Raw genomic sequence first — 21,133 nt, forward strand, 5'->3', positions numbered from 1 at the left:
ATTCCTACTCACGTTACATATACTAAGAAGAACTTCATACAAGGAGCATATGCAGCGCCTATGCGGGACGCGTCTTAGCTAGCGGCTTGGCACGTGCGTATTCCCGCACTCTAATTGGTGCTTTTACGGTCTGTGCGTCTTTGTTTTGATTAGGTGGTCTGTGCGTAGCACATGCTTCAAAATATTCGAAGCCTCGCGATTTCTTCGTTAATCACTCTCCCTCAACAAATTTTCAGAAAGGTAAGTACCCATTAGTCTCCTTATGCTGTACATATGCGTCCCTTTTCCGCTAGTCTCACTCAGGTCTAGCATATACTGATCATAGTAGTGATCGTCTGAATACAGCACATACGAGCAGTCTTAATCACAAGCAAAATCATGGCTGCGAACTTCACAGCCCAGGACTTCAGTACGTTTCAAGCATATAGAAAATTCTTTGAAGAATACACTAATCATATATAGCGAATGCGAACGTTCAGAATGCCCGAAATCCCCATCCCGTCTATGGTTATGCGCATGGTAAGTTAGCATGTGCGATACGTATGCCATTAACTGAAAACAAGCATTTAGGTCCGATCACCAACCCTAATGCCGACTGGGTCCCTGATTGTAAGGATATGCTCTGCATATGAACTCCACCACAGAGACTATGCGCCATATATACTGAACATATGCATAGCCCATGCCGCAACGGAAGCCGGTCGCCCACTGCCTGCACTTTCTGCTGCAGAGAACGCTGGTAAGGAGCATATCCAATGCATATGCGATATCATACTAATTTATGTAGCCGCTCCGAATCCAGCTGCGATTTTGAACACCGTCAATGGAGGAGTGTAAGGCCTGTATGTTATCGCATTCTCGATTACGTATGCTCATTATGTACAGTTGTTGGATTGAGATCGGAGTTGCGGGCTCTAACCAGATGTGTGGCCATATCTTTGCGTCGCAACCCGCCGTATGCCAAGCCTATGCGTAGCATATACATATCATCTGCTAACCCAGAACAGCTCCGCCGCCATATCCGAACCGCTCACCCCGGCGCTGGTAAGTGGAATTAACAATATACCTATAAACATATGCTAAGAATATATATAGTCACTAACCCACGTCGTGCCAACGCCAGCGACCAGATGATTCTGGCCGGCCAGAAGTGAGTACAGCACACCGCGGTATATCATTATTTCTAATACGGCCATAGTGCGCTTAAGCAATTCGTGGTCACCCAAGGCTGGCGAAATGCTAGCTTCCTCCATGAGCCTGGGTATGTGCTAAACATATGTGATATATATCCCCTCTTTACTAACCCTATATAGTGTCGGCCCTGCTAGTGGTCTCATTGACGAGTACGCTACGGCCTGCGAACGTATCGCGTAAGTATATCCTACAAATATTTGTTGCATATGCTAATTATATATAGTCAGAATAACCAAGTATTTGCAAATCGATATGGCACTCGATTCCACCGCCTTGTAAGTACCAGTACCCTATATGCCTTACCTATGCCGATTTTCACCTCTGGCCAAGCTCCATCCCCAGGCCCATACACAGGTCTTAGTACCTGATCTATCCGATGCATATACCCCGCATCCGCGCGGTATAATACAAACCGATATATCTTCACCTATCACAGGGCAACTCCCTAACGAAGACCATGCCGAATCCGATTCACATACGCCTACCTTATGTGAACCACATATGCCTCCCGTATCAATAGCCCTGGCGACCGACTTTACTCTAGTTGAACAACTACTCGCCCAACCCATCCCTCAGAACCTGCGGGATATGCTTAGCTTATACTTAGCATCTTCAAAGCCTATTCAATCTGCGTCAATTTCGTCGGAACCTACTTTACAGCCGTCAGGTGTGATACCTGACGCCGATTTATCGACAGCTAGGGGTAATATACCCTCTGATGAGGACGCTAACGCTCATTCAAGGGCTATAAACGAAATAGCCCAATTCATGGAGCATGAAACTGCAGACTCCAGGGCTATAGAAGATTTAGTACAGGAGCGGGAGTCAAGCTCCGCTCCTGTATCAACAATGCCTATGCGACGCACACGTCGGTCTCGTGTGAAGGCATCATATGGGCTTCGCCCAGGTTATATACCATTTTCCTTGAACTTATCACACATATTAAGTATATACTAACTGTATTCGAATGCTCTAGATGACGATGAGCAGGAGACTCCTAGCCGGAAGAGAGGTAAGTCTAAGCACTATATACACTCCTTATATATTATACTAATATATGATAGTTTCTCGCAAGCGTGGTGGTAGAGGTGGCAGAGGTGGTAGAGGAAGCCGGTCGACCACTCGTAAATCTGGTATGACATATGTTGAACTTAGGCAGTGCATAAGCTAATATGAAATAGCTTGAATCATCGATAAGCAGCAATCAAACGGTACCTACTGTGCATATGTACGACATATGCTCATGAACTGTTGTTTTGCTTGGTCTTGTAATTTGGTTCTATAATGCAAATATATTTGGTGTTTGTTTCGTATCAAGTTTCCACCTCATATGCATCATATATGCTCAAATCCTATGTGACATGTTCTATTCTAGGTTAGGTTATTACAGTACCTAATAAACTATTCGTGCCTTTTTTCTATTATCTGAGCCTTGTCAGAATATGCCTCGCATATGTATACCAGACAGTTTGGCTCCATGTATATGCTCCTATATCGCTGCATATGCGCCGCATCTTCTCCGTGTACAAGCTTTTCTCTGATACTGTGGTGATGATTTATTTGGTTAGACTAGCGTTAGCGTTAGCTTGGCAAGACTCAATCAACATCACAATCCTCCATGATGATATGCGAAATCCGGGCTCGGACGAGCTTCTCAATTTGCGAGCCGTAGGCCTTTTTTAACGGCGCAAAACATGCCACATCTAGTGGCTGGAGGATATGAGAAGAGTGGGCAGGCATACAAAGTGTAATAATCTTGTTCTCTTTGCAATATTGCTCAAAGGCGTCGGAATGGTGGCTTTCGTGGCCGTCCAGGATAAGAAGGCGATATACCCCTGATTTCCGGCCTTTGGTGTATATGTCAAAGTGTTTTAGCTAATCTGCGGTCAATTCGTTCGTAGTCCAACCATTTGGGCTCACGGCGATCCTCCAGTCGTTCGGCAACGCGTCGTTTTCGTACCAGGAAGAGAGGTGGTATTGGCCCTTGACAATGATGTATGGCGGGACCGTCCAGCCTTGGGAATTGACGCCCTGGATCACCGTAGCCCATTACCGATTGCCAGGCTGGGCTAGCTTAGGCTTGCCTTTCCTTTCAGAGCTCGTAACAACCATCGATGCGGTAATCTGACCTATCATAAAGCCGGTCTCGTCGAAATTGTAGATGTCGGCATCGGCGATCCCATATTTCGCAATTGTATTGCGCACAAGGTCAAACCAGCCTTGAATAAGCTCTGGATCTTCGCATAAGGCCCGAGAATAGTCGTATTTACGGCTGAATACCGTCTTGAGCTGTGGTTGTCGCTTAACGAAGTTGGAGGCCCAGTTCTTGCCGACGCGTAACGCGTCGCGGTCGCGTAGCAGTCGGTTTGCCATATCTTCAACAGCACTTAGCCGGGGAGGAAATGCTTGCGAATCTAGCTCAATTATCCTTTGAATAATCGTATTTTCTTCTAGTTTTGTTAAATTCCGACTGTTGGCTTCGATATTGCGACGTGATTGACGTTTTTGAAGACGCGCCTGGAGAGTAGTATTCGAGACTTTGTAGATTGTTGCACCACGTTGGATACTAAGTGTTGAGTCATTTCTGATAGCCTGAGTTGCAAGGAGTAATCGAGATTCTTTTTGAGCAGAATCCATCGAGAATTAGTTGCGTGGTAAAGTTAGGAAGTTTAGTTCTATTTTTTGCTATGGGCGTGACCCGTTCGGTTGGGTGACCCGTTCGCTTGTGGACTACGTTAATACTTAGTTCGGATTATAATTAAAGCTCCTAATACGCTAGTATCATGTCGCTTTCTTTCTAAGTCGATCCTATCTTGTTATATGTAAAAATGTTAATAAAACGGTTGTTCGTAAGGTGCTAACACATAGTGGCCAACTTGCTTGTGGGGTACGTTATCATAAAATGCAATATATGAAGAAGATCAAGACAGTCTTACACACACATAAGTGAGGCAAAAAACGTGTGATGTTCTGACCAGAGGGAGGCTCGATCTCCCGACCTTCAGTGTGTTAGACTGACGTGATAACCAACTACACCATCCGGCCTTGTGAATTGTGATATTGAATATGTGTATGAGGCTTATTGGTGGTGGCTCGCTCTAGAATTTTTATCGGCCCGATTCGGCTCACGTCCACTTACACGCAGCGCAAAAGGATTGTTCTCTCTCACATAAACACATTTTACTTTGACCTGGCTAGAAAATGGATAACATCTTCGTGCATCGACGTTTCTTATGTAGAGCCTACTATAGTCATGCCAATCATGTTTTAGGGGTTATAGTGAGCAAGGATGCCGCTAGTTGTTGCCAATAGGTTCTATAATAAATAATATTAAATACGCCGTAGGTGTTAACCCTCGGTACCTCTACAAGTACTCCCTTAAGGGGCTATAGATGATATAGCGGGCCCTTAAGCCGCGTTGGGCGGTTATACAGGTAAACTTGTAGCCAAACGACTACTAAACCTCCTGTCCCTCCCTAAGTCTGTGCTACAATCCCTGCCTTAACTACCGATAAGTGTGGTAATGTGGCACTTAAATTCGTCCTCAGGGGTGGGATGCTGCTGATGTGCAGAAGATGCTCGACTATTTTTTTGTCGCGACAAGTCGTAGTATCTGCTAATTGGGGTTCTCGTCGAGCGTATACATCTCAACCATACGCTCAAGTGGATAGACCGTAACGTGGTCAGACGCTCGCAAGAATCGCGGCGAGAGGGCGTGCTGCGCGCCTTCTATCGTGAGGGGACGGGTTCGCCGATGAGCGTTATCGGAAAGGCGAGGTCCGATAAGGGGTCGGATTAACGATTCGAATTCTGGACCGGCTGTCGAGTTATATTCCGCCGACGTAGTGCTTGACGGTCGACTGGCTAGGATGCTCGTAATCCTAAACTGCACCAATCTCCCTATTATCGCTAGGTAGGCGAAGTCAACAAGGTGGGCAGCGCGCCGTAAGGGTTGACTAAACCCCCTTGTGTGTCAGCTGCGGGATTCGAACCCGCGACTCGTCACCGACCCAAGTGGGCGAGGCTCAAATCGGGACTTATCTACCAGCGAAGTGACCAACTACACCAGCCGACGGTTCTATAATATATTACGTGGAACTCCTACAAACTGAAAAAGGTATCGGAATGAGACTTATTCTATATGACACTGCAGAAAAAGAGACGATGACGAGCGTTCCTTGTTTCTTGTATCAGAATCCAATGGGCAAGTCACAGGTGACAATCAACAACTGTCCAACTCAGGCCTGAGGGGACCCATAAGCTCTGAAAAAAGTATATACATCAAAGTTCTATGCACAATTAATCAACAATCAAAGTGCTATATAGAATGTGCCTGCTCAGGTGCAAGAGTGCTCAACGTATTAACTAGAAAAGAACGGCACGGCATCGACCAAAGCCTCGGCCACCAACTTCTGAATGGCCATTCCCGGGTGGTAGTTGTCGTACCATACACATGATGTTCCGTCAGAGTTGTAACATGTTGCGTCCGAGGCCCCATAAGTCGTTGGGTTGTTAAGCACTGTCTCGAATGAAGGCGTTGTGTTGAATACCTGTGCCGTGACGCCGCTGTTGGCTGCCTTGAACGTCGTGAGGCGAGTCTCCAATGCTGCGTTGTATGCGGTAATGTTGGACCGGAGGTTTTCCATGCTAGACTCTGATTCATATTCCATCACAGGTGCTTGGTCGAATGCTAGAATTTGTCAGTATCCTATCGGGGGCGTTTGGGTAATTATATGTGGAATTCTTACGTGGGACGCTCAGCAGAACGAAGTCCGTCGCGCCGTCATCATACAGCGTCTGGAGAAGTCCAAAGTATCGATCCATAACTTTCTCGAGCGGCGTAGCTACGTAATCCCAGAAGGATTCTCCAACATCGTTGATGCCCATCCAGACGGCAATAAGCGTGTTATTTGCACTCCATGGCGCAGTGACATAAGTTTCGAATAGGTCTACTTGGTCGTCGAAGCAATAGCTGGCGTAAGAATCGACAATATCCTTGTCGGTCGTCGCGCCCGAGACAGCAAAGTCGTAGGTCAGTGTGAGAGATGTGTTGAGCTGAGCCGTGACATGTCCAACCCAATTGTACCCGCCGCTCGTTGTAGTTCCAGGAAGGGCTGGGTTTCCGATTGGGTTACTTGACGAAGGTTGGTCACCTCCTGCCCAGAAACCTGTCGTAGAGTAGGAGTCACCACTATTGGGAGTTTAGCATTTGCCAAGCCTATGTGTCGAGGCCGAGAAAACCAACAAGACCATCAGATATTTTTCGGCCTGTACAACCGGAGCTAGTGAAAGCGAAAGAACCGCCGCCATAGGCAGCATCTGGCTGAGTGAGAACATGTTGTCGAGTATAGCGAACGTCGGAGAGGAGAAAAGAACAGAAGAGCTGCAAGTTCAATCCAAGTCGAGGCCCAAAGGGCAGCAGTGGCTTGGTAGGGGTCTTTTTATGTGTCTTTCCTCCCAATGATTCGACCTTACTCGGTCGCAGCGGAAGCATCCTCAACTAGACACGTTAGGCACGTTTTCTGTACATTGCCTGGAAGGGGTCACCCCGGACTATTTCCTCATTGGAGAGGGTGTCTAGGCATGATTGGCGGAAATAGAAAACAGGACGTTCGTCCCACCTTCTTGCCAAGTGAGCTAGGCTTGAAAGGGGTAAAATTACAGGGCTTTCAGCGGGGATTCCCGCGGGATAGAGTGCCGCATTGTCAAAAATAGTCTAGTTGCGCAGGGGGGTAGGCTTTTGCTTGCGTGGATCTATTGTGGAGACTCCGAGACTGAGGTTTTGAAAATGACTTGGACTGTACTGCACTACGAAGCCTCTGGTACAAGTAAGGAGACCGTCCGGGGTTTATCAGTGTGAAAAGTTTTCTCTGGCGCAAATTACACTGTCTCCTCGTATCCCTGTAGGCCTCCATACGGGCGATTGTTGCAAGGAGCCTCTCGGCTTTTCTTGACCTTAGTAATGGCTCCGGCCGGCGGAAAAGAGCGAGATGCCAATCAGAGGGGTTCAGGCCTTTACTGTGCACATGTTGGATATTCACGTATCTTACGATGTGACCTTGATTTGACGGTTCTGTGTGATGGATTGATTGTTTGTGTTATTTGTGATCTGCTCTGCGGAGAGATTTCTGGCTAAGACCCAGTGGCTTGCAATAACGTGATCCCATGTATCTGACACACCCCTCAGGCGACTGCCCCAGCTGTTGACTGTAGAGCTCTAAGGATATTAACTTAGGGACATGGTTTTGGTTTTTATTTTTCGGTTTTCAGATGAATTATATAAGCGTGTTCTTAATGGTATTTAAGGACCTGTGTAGCGTAGTGGGACAGGGGCGGCACAGAGGACGTTTATTTTCTTTACTGCAAGATGTACGCAGGGACGGATCATCTTGATCCCCACCTTCTTCTCATCTCATCATCTTTTTCTCTTCTTTGCAGTTCATTATCTTGATCTTCTTTTCTTAGCGTGCCACTTAGACTTCAGTTCAGTCATTCACTTATAGATTCAGACATAGCTTTCAAGAATCCATTCTTTTGCTTTCGTCTTACCCTTAACAACTACAGGAGATTTTTTTTTCGTCCTTATCAGACCAATCCAGTGCCAGTGACAGCTTCATTTCAACTCCCAGAGTCAAGAGTCCTATTCTGAGAATTATCCCGTCGCTAATACAGAGGACACAGCCGACCAACTTGTGCACTCAGAGTCAGGAGGCTTGTAGGAGCTTCGCTGTTATGACCAGCACTACGAGCCTCGTCTGATCAGACCTCAAATGGAACTCGTTAGTGCCGGGGCCGTCTTTTCAGTGTGTTAGGTGGTGGGTATATCCTACTGACCGCCTGACCCCGTTTCAGTAGGTAGTTACTCTATTGAAGAAATATTAAGCGGCCTATCTAGTTGTTAATTGATTCCTTTCGCTTATTAAGGCACTAGTCATTTTAATAACCTGTTTAGGTCTTATTCTGATCCTCGTGCCTATTAAGGTACTTTTATTGTTCTCTTAGATCTATTTCGGCTTATTAAGGCTATTGTTGTGTTATTTACATGTTAACGTCACCCACAGGTCAATGCCCCACACGGGTCTTTGCCCAACTTTTCACGACCTCCCAACCTTTAATCTTAGATAGATCAACAACAACCCGTATTCATCCAAGAAATTAATCAGAGTTCTTTTCATTATCTGTTTCTACATCTGCCTGACAAATTCGCGCATTATGTCCAGTTCCTCCGCAAATGCCACAGCGCCTAGCACCTGTTGCCCTCCTCCTTGTAGGACGACTACTTTCACCCTCTTCCTCACTTTCCAAACCCGTATCACCCCTAATAGCCCGTAGAACTTGTGCATCTTCTATATTAAGTGGCCCACCATACTTGATTTGCTTGTTTTTGGTTCTGCGACGTTTGCTTAGCACATGGTTAGTCTCACGAAGCTCTTCGTTCTCGCGACGCAAGATAACATTCTCTTGCATCATTGCATGCGTAGCCTTTGCAATCGAGTCAATTGAATGAAGAATATGCGTCGGAGAGCTGTCTTGATGCCTCTGAACGCTCTTCTTAATCAACGTTGACTGCGATTCGGCTTCAAGGGTGGTAGTAGGTGTCTTAGAAGTCCAAATCGGGGGTAGGAGTTCTGGGTCGGCAGAGGGTGTACGCGCGACTTCTGCGACATCCAGGGCAGATATAACCCTGTCGGGGTCAAAAGAGACAATTTCAGCTGCTTCGAAACCAGATCTGATGTTTTGTTCAGTAAAAGCAGCGCCAAACGCCTCCAAAAAACCGGCAAGGAAATCCTCCTTCGCAACGTGGGTATGATGCCGTCGCATCAAACCCTCAACAAACACACCGTACGCCCGTTTCAAAATACTAAAAGGCACCAAGTCGAGAGGCTGGAACTTATGGGACGAATGGGCAGGCATAGGAAGGGTAATGATGCCATGGTCCTTGCAGTGTTGTTCGAAATCCATCGAGTGATGGCTTTCGTGACCGTCAAGGATCAGGAGGCGTTTGACACCCTTCGTACGATCGCGTGTGTGCAGATCGAAGTGAGCTGCACAGCTGAGACCAATATAATTCGTTGTCCATCCGTTGTGGGATAGATCAACGACCCAATTGCCCGGTAATGTGGTGTCGCGATACCACGAAGCGAGGTGAACTTTGGCCGCGAAGATGATGTACGCCGGCACCGCCCAGCCTTGGGAGTTGGCCGCCTGAATGACAGTAACCCATTCCCTATTGCCTTGCTGGGCTTGCCTAGGCCTTCCACGTCTTTCGGTACTCGTAACGACCATGCCGGTTGAGATCATGCCCATTAAAAAGCCCGTCTCGTCAAAGTTGTAGATATCCTCCGGCTGGATGCCGTGCTTCGCTATTGTGTCCACAACACGCTTAAAATAACCGCGATACGCGACAGGATCTTCGCAGAATGCCCGCTGGTAATCTATTCGACGATTTAAACGCGCCCGGAGGTCTGGATGTCGCCGTACGAAGCTCGAGGCCCAGTTCTTGCCAACGGGTGACGCGTCGCGGTCGCGTCGGAGGATATTCGCCATTTCTTCAACATGTCGAAGCCGAGGAGGGAAAGTTCGCGAATCTAGCTCAATTACGCGTCTGGTAATCGTATTCTCTTCGGTTTTGGTCATTTTCCGTTTGGACATGTTAGTAATGTGTAATGGTTGTACGCCTTCGTAACGGCGCTTCAATGTCTTATGGTCGACTTTGAGGATTTTACCAAGCTTGTTCCAACTTAGGTGAGGATCGCGTCGTTTAGTTTGGATGGCTAATTGAAGATTAGCTTCACTAGATTTGCGTGCCATGTTGTGGAAGGGAAGAATTGTATAAGTAAAGATGGAAAGTCAAGATTTCTTGAAAAGTTGGGCAAAGACCCGTGTGGGGCAATGGCCTGTGGGTGACGTTACCTTAAACCTACGGGTATTTACTGCCTATCGTTAAATAAGGGTCTAGCTGGGGATAAGTTAGTATAAAACCTAACCTTTTCACAGCAGGCTCCTGGGAATGACGTTGATGGAGCAAAGACGCGTTCCTACTGGCCTCGTGATGCCGAAGCCGAGAATTATGTTGATGCCGCCAAGGCTAGTTCATACTGGTCGTGAGGTCACTGGGACCCCGTGGTGGCTGCTCCTTGGGGTCAGAAATGTAGCACATGAAGAACGAGTAGCCTAACTCAATCCCACTCTTGCTCGCATTCCAAGCCTATGATACGTTGCTTCTACCTAAAGTTCAAGTGACTCATATGGACATATAAAGAACCTTATTTACACCAAGAATTTCTGATCTACTGCTAGTCACAGCTAAGCTACGTTCAACAGTCACATCGTGGCATGCTGGGTGCTGCCTGTAGCAAACGACTAAGGATCCAACTGACCCACGCCAACGAAGTTAAGGCTTAGTTCTCTCGTACCGGACCGGACCTAACCTAGCAATAGCAACGGAGGCCCAGGTATAACGACAAGCCTTGCTGCTTAATCTACCCACATACTTTACTTGTCTACTTCCCGGTCTCCCTCCTTACCATTTTACGATACAGCCCGCGTCTCAGCTAAGTGCGGAGCTTCTTGAAACAAGCACTCTCAGATCATTCTAACCATTCTGATTGGCGCTGCACAGAGCTGAGGTCTCGGCCTCATGGGCTGCACAGGCCACTGTAACCTTCACTCGCGAGCACAGAGTTCAACTGCCAGCTCAACTAGCATTTGACTGCCTTATGTCAGTACCAGTCGATGTTGAGGGCGGCTTGAAAGAGATTAAGGAGCTGGAAAGTTTTCTGCAGTTTCAATCCACACTCAGATACCTGAAAGATGGTCGCTATATCAACAACGAAGTCAAAACACATAACGAGCCTTTAAACCTGCTGGACCGCTTGGATGATATATCACAATCGATCAGAAACGGAGCGTATCAAAACGACTTCGTAATCCAGCTAGCTATACCCAATCTTTTCAGGAGCACCGGGGACTTTCACCTCCGCTTCCAACCAGACGTGCTTGAGATCTTCCTCTTTGTCAGACCTGAAAGTCAACTCATCTTTGTACCTAAAGACGGGGTTGCTCTACCCCAATTATACCTCCTCTCAGACTTGGAGGCTTCCAGGAACTCGCACTACTTCATGCCCTTCCCACTGAAGACAATCAACGGCAGGGACGCGTCTGAGTATCTCGACTAGCTGTGGACGCGCAATGTTTATCATGATGCGGATTCAAGATACAACAAGTTCATCACTGCTCAAAGATACAATTTTTTCCAACCACTTTGGCGGGCACACATTGGCGCCGCATGTCAGCCTCACTGGCTACGATTCCTCCCTGCGTACACCATCAACCTTTTCGGCCTGAGAACATTGTTATACTGCAAGACGGTTTCTGTGGATCTGCGTGCGCCATATTTTCCCAGCTGATGAGGGAGCAGGGATATTTACAGACGATTGCCATTGGTGTTCGGCCTCGAAATGAGCCCATGCAGGGTGTAGGTGGACTAAGGGCGCGCCACTTCTCAAATCCGACTCACTCTGTAATCCGACAAATGAAAACCACGCTGCACATTGCCTCTTTACTCCACGGCCCGGACGCCTCACGTCGGGAAATTGTTGAATACCTCGCAAATGTACACTCGTTCCACGCACTTCAATCCCGATGAGCGCCGGGCGCGATTTTGATAGTCATTACGGCGTCCTTTAGGTTGTTTTGCTTTGCAAAGCAGGATTCGTATTTACGTAGGCAGGGGTGGTCGAGAATCAATGCAAAAGAAGCCTAAATGTAGGCAATCTGATCTGCTGGAACTCGCCACCCATTTCGAGCAAGCGTGCCATATTCATATTTAGTCTGGCCGGTAGCATACCCTAAGGAATCCACTGGTGACTCATATGGCTTCTTCACTCCTTCCAGGTGGTCAAAGCCGTAAGTGTCAGGCGTGGTAGGCTACCATTTGCTGTATTATGAGTATGTGCACCTCTCCATGCCGTCAGAATCTACATTTTCCGTTCCTTAGTACTCCCTGCCTTAATTGGCCCGAGAGATGCTGAGGTCTATTACCGGCGTGTAATAAATTCATATATGGCTTCTATATGATTATTTAATCGGCTCAAAGAGACGTAGCACGCGTCCTACTCGAATCTCGGTCCTTGTTGACGGTCAAAACGGTCGAGCGTTGCCATATCGTCCTCCGAGATGCGAAAATCAAAAACATCCGCATTTTGCTTAATGCGCTCTTCCTTCTCACTCTTTGGCAGCACTTGGATTTTATGTTCCCGTTGAAGGAGCAAAAGGAGGGCACATATGCCTAACCTGTATGTATTGTAGCTAACTCTGGTCCTCTCTTCGAGGGTCTATGTATGGAAACAAAAGGGTTCTTATATAGTCAATGAATGGTAGACTTGCTGATTAATTCAGACAAGTTGTAGAAGCATATAGATAAGTAGGGAATGTTCTATCCTCGCCACATTTCTCGTAATAGAGGTATGTGGGGATGGTCGCCGTTCTAGGTGGCGATAGTGGCAAGTATAGGACCCACATGGCCCACAGGGCCCATATTGTCCAACTGCAGCGGTATCCAGCCCTTCTGCAAGCAGTACCGGATTAGCACTTGCGCAGGCGTTTTGCCAAGCTTCTCTGCGATCTCAACGACCGTCGGCTCCCCAAGCTTATTTCCTCTAGCTAGCGGACTGAACGCCTGAAGAACTATGCCGAGCTCATTGCAGTAGTCCACCGTTTCGCGTTGCTGCGTCCAAGGGTGCAGCTGGGAAATACTTTTAGTGAAATCACTCGATATCGCCGTGAGATACCACTAACTAGAATCTGATTCACAGCAGGTGGCCATATTGTCGCATACTCCTTCATCTCCTCCAGATGTTCGATCTGATAGTTACTAACACCAATAGCCTTAATTTTGCCATCCTTGTGCAGCTTCTCAAGCGCCAGCCAGATCTCCTTGCGATCCTTGGGGTTTAGCGTGTGCGGGGAATGAATAAGGAACAGGTCCACGTATCCGTCTTGGCGTGGGTCGATCTTCTGGATGCTCTGCAGGGCGCGAAGATAGGTCTTCCCCTTGCCGAGGCGGGGATATCGAATCTTAGTCGTAACAAAGATCTCCTCACGCGGCAGACCGCACCGCTGCAGCGCAACACCCACCTCGCTTTCATTTTGGTAGAGCTGCGCGGTGTCGATATGGCGATAACCGGCTGATATGGCGCTGAGGCATGCCGCTGTACAGTCAGCTCGGTCGATCTGGTAGACTCCAAAGCCGAGTACGGGCATCCGGCTATCGGAATGCTGAAGAGTGATTCTGGACGTTAAAGTCAGTCCAGGTGGCGTCATTTTCATCCTGACACGTCAAGCTTTCAGAAAGTGTAGATGAAAACTGTAGAGCTAGGTTGGTATTTTACAAACAAGGTTTAAGTAGAGTTGACGAAAGGAACTGTAGCATCCACGCAGAAGATGTCGAGGTTACAGCTGGCGCGGGGTGAGATTAAGGTCGCAATCAAACTTCGCGGGTGGTGAAAGTACTGTCCGTGCATACTTGTTGGATATTCACCTATCTTGCAATGTGACCTTACTGTTACGGTAATGTGACCGTTTGGCGTGACCATTCGGCGTGATGGATTAATTGTTGTGTATGTTATCTGTGATCTGCTCTGCGGAGTGATTTCTGACTAAGCCCCCGTGGCTGTAGTGCTTATTTAGGACTCTATAGTCTTAGGGAAGCAACTTAAGCGCTAGAGGGCCGCTACGATAATAGCGAAGATTCCTATAGGGCTAGTAGGGGCCTGTAGCACGTACAAATTACTAAAAATAGTGAGCCCTTAGCTTAGCAACCAAAATCTGGAGAATTGGTGGGTTGGGTTGGCTGGTTGATGTTAACCCTTGGCAACCAGGTTGAAGTGGTCGGGTTGTCTCGAGGGTTGGATGGCCCCGAATCGCAGACAGCACTTTCCTAGCACCAGGCGCCAGAGACAGAGGTAAGGCTTAAGGTAGCAATGGAGGAAAACTATGGTTATGAGGGTCGCGATACCAATGACCCAGACTCGGAAAGTGGTGCAGCTAGTCGCCCAAGAGCAGACAAGATAATCTAAATTATCGCGACCAGAGCAGTATTCATCTTCGTCTCCATAATACGCAGCACCTGTCGCCGTGGGATTCAGGCACTCTTCGACGCAGTACATGTAGTCAAATTTGAAGCCGGGATCCAAGGTGATGACATCCTGGGGTAGATAGACCGTGAAGTCACTATAGTCTGGGCTGCTGACACTGCTGTTCATCGAAGTCGGGATATACAGACTCATGACTTCGACTTCGATTGAAATGCCAATTTTGGTCGATGTTGCGACAGTGAAGTCCGTTAGGCATGACGCTGGTGTAGTGCATACAGCTGGTTGAACTCAGTACGTGTGCGCAGTAGTATCATAGCCATAGCCATTCCAGTCGATTGTGGTCTGGATGTCGTTCACGGCCACTGCATAGTTCGGGTATTACACGTAGATGATCGGAATTTGTAGTAGGCCATGCCAGAACTAAGGATTTCTGATACGTGACGATTGGGGGACCTCACATATCATGTAGATTAGAGAGGGGCTATAAATAAGCTCTGCTAGGCCAGAATAGCTGACCTGGCCAACTCTTCCCAATTCATACAACTTCTCCCAATACAACAATTCACACCCCATATGCACTCGCATCAGATCCTAAATTAAAACCTCCGCCTATTAAGTAAGCTTAGCTATCGGATAGCGAAAGCGAGGAGGGGCTATGTTGAATAGTCACTTATACACCCTAAAAGCTATAGTAACTAGTAACTATAATAGCAATTTCAGGGCATTTAAAACACTGATAGGCAGGCTAGTCGTGACTTTCGCTCGCTCCAGAAGTTTGATAGGGGACTCAATAGCTACCCTATAACTATAGCGGATTTAGCTACAAAACCCTAGCGGCTAGATGCTAAAATTGAAATTTATCGACCACTAGTAAGGCAGACGGTTGAAACTGATCAAAATAACGGATTTGCGAATATTCCAACTATTCGGACTGCAGAGGATAAGGTTCGAAGCGCTTAGGACTGATACCAATTGAGCAACAGCTCCAGATTAATGGATTCGTCGAGAAGAAAGGCTACGTAAAAGACAGGGTAAGAAGTACAATAGCTTGTGAGATTACTTAATCCGGGTGCGTTCTGCCAATAGAATCAATGCTTGTGGTGTGGTTCCGATTTGTATAGCTAGGAGTGGCGGAACGGAACTGTGAATTCCAAACCGGAGTTTCCCATGTTCGGAATCGAATCATGTAGGCTTCACGTACTGGAAGCACTGTGCGCGCACCCATTTTCTGGCTGTTGAACAACCAGAGACCCATTACAACAAATTGCATGAGAGGTTATGTGAGATTTATCTAGTTCAAGCGTTAGCAACTCAAAAGTCATTTCCGTGAAGTCGCGTTGGACACGGATGACTATTACCTTCCTTACTCATCCTTTTCAACCCCCCCCCCCCCCCCGCCCTTCCTTGACTTTTGCGACATCCCATTCTACACGACGAATATCGAGAGTAAAACCCCAACGTCACTCGGACTTCCAATAACCGGTCACACTCTCGTTGCTTACTTAGGTTCAGCGAGTCGCTTTTGACTCATCTGATCGTTGCAATGCCAAGATCTCAAGCCACAAGCCAAGTATGCCTTGTCCCCGCAACGTTGCCTTCATCTGAACTCGATGACAAGCCAAGGGCAAAAAACCGTTTCACTTCAAATCAAAAGCTTAAGCGAACCGCCAAGTCATTGGATCCTGCAAGGTCAATCCCTTCGCCGAATTCCGTCACCTTTCTGTTGAGAATTGGCCGATGCTACGTTCTTGATAAACCCTCGGCGACCGAAAATACCTGATATCTTCAGATGCTCTCTGCTACTATACGTAATAAAAGATCGGAGCGCCGTCGAAACCTTGGCTCGGTCGGCCAGCTCGATCTGATGATCGGAGCGAGGCCTCGCAAGTTCAGAACGGACCTGGTCGGCCCGCCGACTGGAGTTATTGCAAAAAGGTTGCTGCGCATCAACAGCAGTGGACTTGTAGTCGAAATGCCTGTGCAGAGGCAACATTCCCAGATCCCAATGTACTGAGCGAATGTACGCATGGTCGAAGGCGCAGTGCCAACACGAGATCAAGGCATTGAGAGGCAGGCTGCTTCTGGGGTTAACTTGGGATTTGCGGGCCTCATTCTACAGAAGGCTAGCGTTGAATTCCACGCCAGCTGAACTGTGGCTGATGAGAGTGGACATGGCTTGTAATGCTCCGAGTTTTCAGGGTTGAGCGTGTGTGGCAACGGCATAGTGGACAAGGGGCAGTCAGCCCCTGCATGCCATCGAACATCAGACAAAGTTGAAAGACTGCCTTGACTGGTCTGCAAGTATGGCGGCCTCTGCAGGAGAAACGGGGCGACGGAGGGCGGCTGAAGAAATCTAGGAAGCAGCCAAGCGACGCGTAGATCTCGGTGGATCTAGCGGGCTCATTGTGGATTTCGTTTCGTTTTGTTTCTTTCTGTCGCCTCTCATTCGCGCTCTACTTGCTCGAGGCATTGAGATCCATGGTACAATCGAGGGGGATCGACGAAATGCATAAACGTGTTTGTCGCTTCCAGTCCATTCGGGGAGTGGTGAGCTATTGTCAACGTTGCTTTGGGCGGGGCTTTGACCCTTTTCTTTGCTGTTTGAAGTTGACATTAGCAGGCAGTAGCTCATACGGGTACCTGACATTTACGGCGGTTGTGTGGCTTTGAGCCGCCGTGCCCCAAACGTCCGAAAATTCAACACCCCAATCAGATGCGCACACATCCTAGACGGTTCCAAATCCCCGACAACCCTTGTCCGCGCTGCGCGATCATTGGCTCAACCAACTTCAACTTGATCATCCCATTGTCCAAATCCAGCCAGCGATTTCTCTTTGTGTGGCCTCTATCGTTCTATGGAGAAACAGTGGGAATCGCTCGCTGCGTCCCTTTGTTGCCACAATGCGTGTCACGGGGAACAATGCCTGCAGGTGGTCCTTGGTCCCTTGAGGCCGCATCTTCGGCCGAGGGTATATAAGCACATTTCGGATGGCCTTCTACTTGGCATTCAACCGATCTGTGTCACCTTCAACACTCACCTTCATTTGCAGTGTTCACTTCGGCAGCCAACACTTGACGTGTAACTTCTTCAGGCCTGGTGCTATCTACGATCTTTCTCGCAAATAAGAGCACCTGCCATTTTCAACTACTACCAGCTTTTCAGCACCAACACACCGGACCACTCCTTCACAACTAGCGAAAATGGGCCAATACCGCGTTTTCTCGGCCGTTGTCGCCGCAGCGCTGGCGCTGTCGAGCACAAGTAACGCACACATGATCATGAAGACGCCAGCACCGTTCGGCAACCCCGACAACAGCCCATTGTCTTCCAGTGGCGCCAACTTCCCTTGCAAGGTGACCGGCGATGCCGCCACTTTTTACTCGGGTGTCGATGCCACCGAGATGGCAGTCGGTACCGACCAGACTTTGTCCTTTACTGGATCCGCAGTTCACGGCGGTGGCTCGTGTCAGCTTGCCATTACCTCAGACAAGCAGCCCTCCGCTTCGTCGACATGGCAGGTCATCCAAAGTATTGAAGGTGGATGCCCTACGAAGGACGGAACCAACCCCGGCGAATATACCTACCAAATCCCCGAGGGTGTCGCAGCAGGCGACTATGTTTTCGCCTGGACCTGGATCAGCAAACTGGCGGGACAGCCCGAGTACTACATGAACTGCGCACCGATCAAAGTTACTGGTGGTTCAGCCAAGCGCTCCCCTGAGGAGACCAAGGAGCTCGCCACGAGAGCCGCCTCTCTGCCCAACCTTTTCGTTGCCAACCTGGAAAGCGTCAACAGCTGCAAGACCACCCCAGGCACCGATCCCACTTTCCCAGACCCCGGAACGACTGTCAACAAGTTCTTGGCTGGACAAGCCAAGTATGCCGAGGTCGACGGAACCAACTGCTTCCCCGTCGGTGCTACTGGAGGAGGCTCCGGCTCGGGATCCGGCTCGGCCACAACCACAGCCGCAGCAGCAGAGCCGACCTCGACCACTGCGGATGCCGCGGCTCCAACAACATCGTCCGCGACCGGATTTGTCACCAGTGTGCTGCCAACCACGTCACCCACCACCACAGCTGCCTCGCCCACCACCGCAAGTGCAAGCAGTGCACCCACCAGCTCGGGCACCCCCAGCACCACTGGAGGGTTGACCGGCGAGTGTACATCAGAGGGCATGTTCAACTGCGTCGATGGGTCTTCCTTCCAGCAGTGCGCCAGTGGAACATGGACTTCTCTTCAGGCCATGCCTGCGGGTACGACATGCGCCGCTGGCCAGTCGACGACTCTCTGGTCACGCGAGATCAGGCGCATCCGCACTCCTCGCCGCTCTCTCCCTAGCACTTTCTGAATCTTTCTCAGATGCCGTGATGGCAAATGATAGTTTTAGAGTGGTTACGACAGCAACGTGGCATACGACAGCGACAGGATTGGTTACATAAATGGCTACATTTTTAGGCGATTCATCGTCATCATCATCTCCTTCTTCTTTTGGAACACCAATGGCGGCGATTCCATACTTCATAGGCAAGGCGTTACATGGGAAACATATGGGGGGATATTTCAATTCCAACATCGAGGCGCAGTGCGCTGCGGGATGACCGGGACATTGGGACAAAAATGGACACCAGACCATCTACGCATGTATCATATGACATAAAGAGATATATCAATGGGATTGTACATACTTCCTACGACAAACTTGTTTAGTTGTAGCTATTGAATCCGTGAATGTGATTTGCCTCGACACCAATCGGCGTGGTATAACAACAAACCATTTACTTTGCGGTTTAAGCAAACAATCCTGGTGTCAGCTTTAAACGGAAGTCGTTACAAACCTTTTAAGCACTTTCTGCAATATCGGACGTTGCAATACAAGCTGGCACGGCAACAGAAATTGTTCCCAGATTTAGTGACACGGTTCCGAAGACAGCAAGCAAATACGTGCCATCGCCACCACATGCACCAAGTCAATTTCATTAGTATAATCTCACGTAAGCGCCGCTGGGAACTGGAACCACATTTAACCACTATAAGGACGTTGGAAATTTAGACTGAAGACGCATTTTAATTTGAGCAATTTCATATCAAGCATGACTATATGATGGACTTCGGCTATAAGTGGCACATCAAATGATGTGTGGGCTAAGCTTGAACACGGCATGCCATCAAGTCTGGACGACAGGATGATACATTACGGTTGTTTGACAAACGGATTTTGCGTGGGAACAATGAAGTTGCCGCACTTCATGCTGAATAGCACACCCTTCTCCAGATGGAAAGCAGACACCTGGCGGAAAGCAGCTTCATAGAGTAACAGATTCGTGTTCATCTCAAGACTTAAATGGAATGTATGTACAAATGCCAAGTCAGGCTACCATGACCCACTGACCTGTCTAATTGAATATGGTCCTTTTGAAAGCAAGCACCTCATCATGTCCCGCTCTTCATTTGTGCTGGTGCATGGCAAGATGTTCGGATCTCTTCTTGTTCTTGCACTTCTTCATTCCAACGGGCGTGCTAGCAGCGGCTGTGGTGCTGGTCGAGCTACTTGTGGGGCTAGTGACGGGGATGCTCGTTGCAGCATCCTCAACTGTCGCCTCAACGCTAGACACGGCACTGCTCGTAGCACTGCTGGCTGCCTCGCTCGTGGGACTGCTCGCAGCAGTGGTGGCCACATTTGCCCTGGTGCTGACAATACTGCTGACCGTGCTCGTGCCAGCCGAAGTACCCGCGGAAGCCTCCTCCACAGCCGGGAACGTCGAGTCATCATCGCGCTTGCAGCCCGACACAGCGATGATGGCGGCTGGGCACTGAACTTGCTCGAACTCGACACCCGGGTTGTCGCTGTCGCCGAACCAGTTATAGCGCCAATTGCAGCCGGCCTGTAGGCTCGTGGGCATCGAGTCACACATGGATTGGCTCGTGGTGCCTCCGTAACGCTCACCCGGAAGGGTTGTGCCGAACTCGGCGGTGCAACCGTCGAAGATGCCGAGGCCGCCGCCGGGCATCATGATGTCGAAGTGGTTCGAGCCAAGGTCGCCGCCCGTGTTGGTCGATTGGACGATCATTGTCTTTCCTGCTGCGGCGCCCGAGGTAAATGTGAGCCTATGGAGGATGTGTTAGCATCGGCGGTCTGTTGGCACAGGAGGGATGTATGTGAATACTCACTTATAGCAAGCACAGCACCAGCCCTCCTCGGTACCGCCTGCGATAGCCGTCGCCGCAAACCCGTAGGCCAACTGGTCATTGACGGCCCACGGTGAGTTGTTCGTACAAGTGAAGGCTGTGCCGCCGTCACATCCGGACACGGCGTTGGGATTCGTTAAAGGGCTGTCGTTCTTGTCGCATGTCGTCACCGGTGCGCTGACGCTAGCCTTTCCTGACCAGGCACACGACGGCTTGCAGCAGTCCCAGTATCTCGTCGTCTGGCCAGTTCCTGAGGCAGCACGTGCCTTCAGCGATAGGCTTGCAACCGTCACGATGCTCAGTATGGTGTTACGATGCATAATGAATATGCGAGTGGAAGCGGAGGTAGCTGGACTGAATGCGATGGAAGAGGAAATTCACCGCTCTCTTATGAGAACCACTCCCATCTTTATGTTTTCCAACCGTTTGAGCAGATTGCATGTTGCGACCCCTGCCCAGCGTTGACGGATGAAGTGTAATCTCATTGCATCCTGGCCTCCCGGCAGCCCGGGACGCCAACCTGGTCTCGCATCTCCCAATCGTTCGAGGAAGCAATCTGATTAGGTTCTGGAAGTATCCACAATCCGATATAATTCAGGGATTAGCAACCCGTTTCAATCACTATAAGAGAATGAATGACGTTTCATGTTGATC

The 21,133-nt window shown here is 48.9% G+C and overlaps 6 protein-coding genes and 2 non-coding genes across 8 annotated transcripts; 3 read left to right on the forward strand and 5 right to left on the reverse strand.

Moving 5' to 3' along the window:
- The first annotated feature begins 220 nt into the window (after positions 1 to 220).
- BCR38DRAFT_449080 (uncharacterized protein) lies at positions 221 to 2,519 on the forward strand. The gene is made up of 15 exons (XM_040861263.1): positions 221 to 240; positions 329 to 409; positions 463 to 519; positions 571 to 609; positions 680 to 739; positions 788 to 833; positions 886 to 955; positions 1,008 to 1,044; positions 1,096 to 1,150; positions 1,199 to 1,261; positions 1,314 to 1,370; positions 1,418 to 1,469; positions 1,525 to 2,206; positions 2,259 to 2,327; positions 2,376 to 2,519. Exons 2-13 carry the CDS (start codon positions 379 to 381, stop codon positions 2,149 to 2,151), a joined length of 1,194 nt encoding a protein of 397 aa, XP_040710674.1. The 5' UTR covers positions 221 to 240; positions 329 to 378; the 3' UTR covers positions 2,152 to 2,206; positions 2,259 to 2,327; positions 2,376 to 2,519.
- A 1,646-nt stretch (positions 2,520 to 4,165) lies between these two features.
- On the reverse strand, positions 4,166 to 4,239 carry BCR38DRAFT_t345. The gene has a single exon. It is a non-coding gene; the product is annotated as a tRNA-Val (tRNA).
- Positions 4,240 to 5,165: 926 nt separating this feature from the next.
- On the reverse strand, positions 5,166 to 5,268 carry BCR38DRAFT_t344. Its single transcript has one exon. It is a non-coding gene; the product is annotated as a tRNA-Thr (tRNA).
- Positions 5,269 to 5,555: 287 nt separating this feature from the next.
- BCR38DRAFT_461170 (uncharacterized protein) lies at positions 5,556 to 6,513 on the reverse strand (the record flags this gene model as incomplete). The annotated part of the gene is made up of 3 exons (XM_040862495.1): positions 5,556 to 5,884; positions 5,943 to 6,385; positions 6,440 to 6,513. 3 exons carry the CDS (start codon positions 6,511 to 6,513, stop codon positions 5,556 to 5,558), a joined length of 846 nt encoding a protein of 281 aa, XP_040710675.1.
- Positions 6,514 to 10,884: 4,371 nt separating this feature from the next.
- BCR38DRAFT_501754 (uncharacterized protein) lies at positions 10,885 to 11,372 on the forward strand (the record flags this gene model as incomplete). Its single annotated transcript, XM_040864848.1, has 1 exon — positions 10,885 to 11,372. Exon 1 carries the CDS (start codon positions 10,914 to 10,916, stop codon positions 11,370 to 11,372), a length of 459 nt encoding a protein of 152 aa, XP_040710676.1. The 5' UTR covers positions 10,885 to 10,913.
- Positions 11,373 to 11,977: 605 nt separating this feature from the next.
- BCR38DRAFT_469001 (aldo/keto reductase) lies at positions 11,978 to 13,644 on the reverse strand. Its single transcript, XM_040862793.1, has 4 exons — positions 13,075 to 13,644; positions 12,994 to 13,041; positions 12,716 to 12,940; positions 11,978 to 12,425 (listed from the first exon to the last, which is right to left on the reverse strand). The coding sequence occupies exons 1-4, from the start codon at positions 13,522 to 13,524 to the stop codon at positions 12,309 to 12,311; spliced, it is 840 nt and encodes a 279-aa protein (XP_040710677.1). The 5' UTR covers positions 13,525 to 13,644; the 3' UTR covers positions 11,978 to 12,308.
- A 3,848-nt stretch (positions 13,645 to 17,492) lies between these two features.
- On the forward strand, positions 17,493 to 18,641 carry BCR38DRAFT_354325 (uncharacterized protein; the record flags this gene model as incomplete). The annotated part of the gene is made up of 1 exon (XM_040856871.1): positions 17,493 to 18,641. The coding sequence occupies one exon, from the start codon at positions 17,493 to 17,495 to the stop codon at positions 18,639 to 18,641; it is 1,149 nt and encodes a 382-aa protein (XP_040710678.1).
- A 1,096-nt stretch (positions 18,642 to 19,737) lies between these two features.
- BCR38DRAFT_501760 (RlpA-like double-psi beta-barrel-protein domain-containing protein-containing protein) lies at positions 19,738 to 20,899 on the reverse strand (the record flags this gene model as incomplete). Its single annotated transcript, XM_040864849.1, has 3 exons — positions 20,462 to 20,899; positions 19,969 to 20,398; positions 19,738 to 19,878 (listed from the first exon to the last, which is right to left on the reverse strand). The coding sequence occupies exons 1-3, from the start codon at positions 20,797 to 20,799 to the stop codon at positions 19,738 to 19,740; spliced, it is 909 nt and encodes a 302-aa protein (XP_040710679.1). The 5' UTR covers positions 20,800 to 20,899.
- Positions 20,900 to 21,133: the final 234 nt, after the last annotated feature.

Source organism: Pseudomassariella vexata (assembly GCF_002105095.1).
Source record: "Pseudomassariella vexata strain CBS 129021 chromosome Unknown BCR38scaffold_19, whole genome shotgun sequence".
NCBI lineage: Eukaryota > Fungi > Ascomycota > Sordariomycetes > Amphisphaeriales > Pseudomassariaceae > Pseudomassariella > Pseudomassariella vexata.

Coding starts and splice junctions, on each gene's coding strand:
- BCR38DRAFT_449080 (XM_040861263.1), top strand. CDS start 379: ATGGCTGCGAACTTCACAGCCCAGGACTTCA. Junction 1,151..1,198: donor ATGATTCTGGCCGGCCAGAA/GTGAGTACAGCA, acceptor ATACGGCCATAG/TGCGCTTAAGCAATTCGTGG. Junction 1,470..1,524: donor GCACTCGATTCCACCGCCTT/GTAAGTACCAGT, acceptor CCTCTGGCCAAG/CTCCATCCCCAGGCCCATAC.
- BCR38DRAFT_469001 (XM_040862793.1), bottom strand. CDS start 13,524: ATGAAAATGACGCCACCTGGACTGACTTTAACGTCCAGAATCACTCTT. Junction 13,042..13,074: donor GCAAAATTAAGGCTATTGGT/GTTAGTAACTAT, acceptor CATCTGGAGGAG/ATGAAGGAGTATGCGACAAT. Junction 12,426..12,715: donor ATATGGGCCCTGTGGGCCAT/GTGGGTCCTATA, acceptor GTGCTGCCAAAG/AGTGAGAAGGAAGAGCGCAT.